The 4,078-nt window shown below is 44.6% G+C and overlaps 1 protein-coding gene across 1 annotated transcript; it reads right to left on the bottom strand.

Annotated features, from left to right (window-relative positions):
* LOC121813981 lies at positions 1-2,966 on the bottom strand (the record flags this gene model as incomplete). Its single annotated transcript, XM_042217975.1, is given in 1 exon segment — positions 1-2,966. A coding segment is annotated over 1 exon segment (930 nt), but the record flags the coding sequence as incomplete, so codon positions are not given.
* Between the last annotated feature and the right edge of the window lie 1,112 nt (positions 2,967-4,078).

The following is a 4,078-nucleotide window of genomic DNA, read 5'->3' as shown; positions in this document are numbered from 1 at the left end:
ATACACTGTCGTGTCCAGAAAATGGATAGATCTTTCACCTATTTCGTACTTTACCCGAATTGACGGATCATGGGCATCTAAAATTTGGATAAAATCTGCAAAATCCTCTTTTGAATAAGTCCAAATTCCAAAGATATCATCGAGATATCTGAAGTAATGGAGAGGTTTCTTATGGCACTTGTCCAGGGCTTTCTCCTCCCAGTCTGCCATAAAGATGTTTGCGTAGGCCGGGGCAAACGTTTTGCCCATGGCCGTGCCTTTAATTTGTAAGAAATACTCCCCATTAAACTCAAAATCGTTCTTGGTCAAATTGATTTCTAGAAGCTGTAACAATTCCGTGTCCGGTCTGTCCGGATCTGGATACTTCAAGAACACATTTTCGACAGTAGACAGTCCTGCCCTGATGTCTATATTCGTGTATAGGCTGTCTATGTCTATGGTGAAAAAGAAGGACTCCACTGGAATTTTTAATCCATGAATTATGCTGATGAAATGATATGTGTCTTTAAGGTATGCCGGATGCTTCATCGACAGTGGAGTCAAAAAGTAATCAATAAATTTGGCGGTCTGATACGTCTCGCTTCCGCAATCAGAGACGATGGGTCTACCCGGAGGAATCTCGAAGGGCACTGTCCACTTTATTGGATCCTTATGAATCTTGGGCAGGATGTAGAACCTACGTGGTCTGGGTTCACAATCACCCTTCAAATATTGTCGTTGTCTGTTATTAATGTATTTTTTATTGTACAAATCATCAATTATCCTATGAACTTCAGGAACAGTTTTTAAATAAATTGGTTCTTTTAATTTGGTGTAATATATTTTATCACTTAATTGGCGATCCACTTCCCTTATGTACTGATCCCGATCGAGGATCACCACCACACTGCCCTTATCCGCGGGTTTGATCACTATGTGCGTATTCTTCATCAATTGTTGTAATTCGTCTTGTTCTTCTGGAATAAATTTGGTGTCTCTGTATAGTTTTTAAAGTGTTTATTAAAATCTTTTTGATCTTTTTTAACAAGGAAATTGATTTCTGGCGGCAGCTTCTCTGCGGGTGGTGTCCAATGGGATTTAGCCATGGGAAATGAGGCCTTATGCTGTTTCGTCGAATTCCTGAAGTATGCAGCCAATTTGAGTCTCCGGTGGTAATTTTGCATGTCCAATTCAAATTTAGTTCTCTGATTCCAATTAAAGTCCATTGTCGGAACAAAGGTCAACCCCCTGTTTAGGAGAGACTTTTGCGTGTCCGACAAGGTAAAGTTTTTGGCTAAGACCATCACATTTTGGGAGAGAAGGGGCATTACTCCCTCAGTCCCGTCCTGTAAGGGGCTTAACGGGGGTTCAAGTTTAAATAAGTCGCCCAATGGTCCAACATTGCCCGGGCCGTATCCCTAGTCCAGTGCACACAATCACTTTCAGTGCGGAAGTGGTTGTAGTCCAAGGCTGGAATGAATGGCATATTCCGTTCAATGTGTCCATTCAGGATCTGGAGATTGGTCCGCTCCTCACTGGACAAGAGAGTGGAGAAGTTGATGACCGGAACCCATATCTCAGAGTAAGGGAACTGTCGTTTGGCTGCCCTTACTGCCGCCTGCATCTGCTTGATGGCAGTCTGTTTCGGTTTCTGCAACCTACAGTTGATCCCAAATGCGAGGACCACCTTTTCCACTGTCACTTGGGATGTTGCGGTGAGATAAAGGCTGTGCGTGTCTGAAATTACCCCCAGGATAACTATCTACCTGAAGGTCACGAATTGTGAATGGGGGAATCCGGGCGAGGTTCGAATCCCCTACAATCAACCATTTTTTGTTGACACTCAAGGTCCAGTCGACCATTTTCCTATCAGTGTTAATGTGTCGCGTGACTTTGTTTTTGAACTGCATTGGGGTAGACGTCACCTCCCCTGAGCCATCATCAAACAATGGGCTCCACTCCAGGTCAGGTGAATCCTGGTGCGCAGTGGGGTCCAGGTGCACCATCGCCGACACTTGAATGCTATTTCGGTTTCCCGGTTGGGGACGTGTGTCAACGACAGTGGGGACCAGTGGAGGAGTGCCAGTCTAGCCTATTGTCCTTCCTCCCCACCCAGGTGGCTCAAACTGTGGCAATGGACGTTGTGCACGAGTGGCACTCTGTCTGTCTACCTCCCCCCCTATGTCCACTATGTCGAAGTCAAAACTGTCTTCCTGTACCACTACCCCCCGGACGGCCCTCCGTCCCTGTCTTTGGGGCCTGGGGTCTCTATGTTCCATGAGTGGGGTAGCCTGAACACTTGGTTCAGCCTGTCCATCTTGGGGGGGCTCTGGTGTCCCCTCAGACACATCACCAGTCATAGTTGCCACTGTCGTTTTTTCTGGACATGTGGGGCACCGATGGTGACAAAGTTGACTCGTGGAGGACGTACTTGTGGTCGTTTCTGTGGGCGTGCCCGTTGTGGTGGTTCATGTACGTCTTCTGTCTGTTGTTCCGTGTCCAGGGGAGCTGGTGTTGGTTGTGTTTCGAGGTCTATTTCCACCTCGGTACATGTTGCGACCAATGCCTCCGCATGGTCGATCACCTCCTGGGTGATTCGGGGCAAGTTTTTCTTCGCCCATCTGGTGGCCACCTCAAAGGCCGTTTGCCAGTCAGATGGCAGAGTCCCACTGAGTTCCGACAAAACGTCTTCCAACATGGCTGTGTAATGATCCTCAAGAATGATGAGTGTGGTATGTCCCCAATTCCTGGCATTGCCGTCAATCAAGTCCTTTGTTGTTTGTATTGGGGCATGCAGGCTTAATCATGGTGGACAGGTTCTCGACCATGCGAGAGATCATGACAGGTTCAGGTTTCCCTGGTTCCTGGGAAACGTTCTGTAAATGGTGGACCAATTTGATGACCGAATGAAGTTGTCTGACCAATTGGCAAATTTTGGGTCCGTGGGTTGCTGTTGACGGCCTTGGTTCAAGCGCTGAGGTCCGGCAACTGAACTCTCATTAAAGGGGAATCCTTCAATTCGGACCAGAAATTGGACATCAAAGTTTATTTTAAAGAAACTGATACACATGCATTATTATTTAAAAACAGTTTTCATCCCAAGCACATCTATAGAGGATTAGTGAAATCACAATTAATAAGATTTAAACGGATTTGCACAAAGGACAATGACTTTCGGGAAGCTGTAACCATTCTCTTCAGGGCTCTAAGGAGCCGAGGGTACTCAAGACCCTTCTTGAGAGAATGTTTTAAAACCTTCCAGGTCTCTAAACAAAGGGAACAGAAGAACATTATTCCATTAGTTACTGATTTTGCAACCATGACTGGAAGGCTACATCACAAATTTAAGAATAATTACCAATTGATCATCAAAAATTCGGGTCTATTACAGGATTATTCGGTCATTTCGGCGTATAGGAGACATCAAAATTTGAAAGACATTCTTGTAAGAGCAAGATTACCATCGATACAGCCATTTCAGAAAAGGAATACCCTTTCAGGAATGTTTGTGAGACTCAAATTTGTGCGAAATAGGGTGAAAAAAACTATTTTTGAAATCTCACAAAGTTTTTCACCGCACACGACCAATTGCATTTATCTCATATTTTGTGCAAAATGCGGTAAGCAATACATTGGACAAACCAAAAATTCAATCCTGACTAGAATGACCCAACATAGATTTAATGTGAGAAACCAAAAGAATGTTCACATTCCGTTAGTTCATCATTTTGTTTCGCATGGCTTACAATCAGTCAGAGTGTCGGGAATCCAAAGCAACTCTTCGTGGACAGAATTAGAGAGGAAGAAATTGGAAAGACGTTGGATCTATTGGCTAGATACCAAACAACCTAATGGATTAAATATCAAAAGCAATTGAAATTTGACGGTAAATTAAGCCCCACCCAAACATTGACTCCTAACCCTAACCAATTTGGCCCTAATCCCACCCACTTGAATCCTAATTTGTCCCAAAACCCTTAAAAAATGAGCCCCAACCCATATTCTGGCCCTAACCCTAACCACTCGATTGATCTGGCCCTAACCCTAACCTAATTAACCCTAATCTGGCCCCAACCCTATTCCTTAATTTAGCCCCAAC

Source organism: Haplochromis burtoni, unplaced genomic scaffold, assembly GCF_018398535.1.
Source record: "Haplochromis burtoni strain Fernald_Lab_line unplaced genomic scaffold, NCSU_Asbu1 Contig_4360, whole genome shotgun sequence".
Lineage (NCBI taxonomy): Eukaryota > Metazoa > Chordata > Actinopteri > Cichliformes > Cichlidae > Haplochromis > Haplochromis burtoni.
Note: the sequence above shows the minus strand (reverse complement) of the source record. Positions and strands in the feature narration are given on the sequence as shown.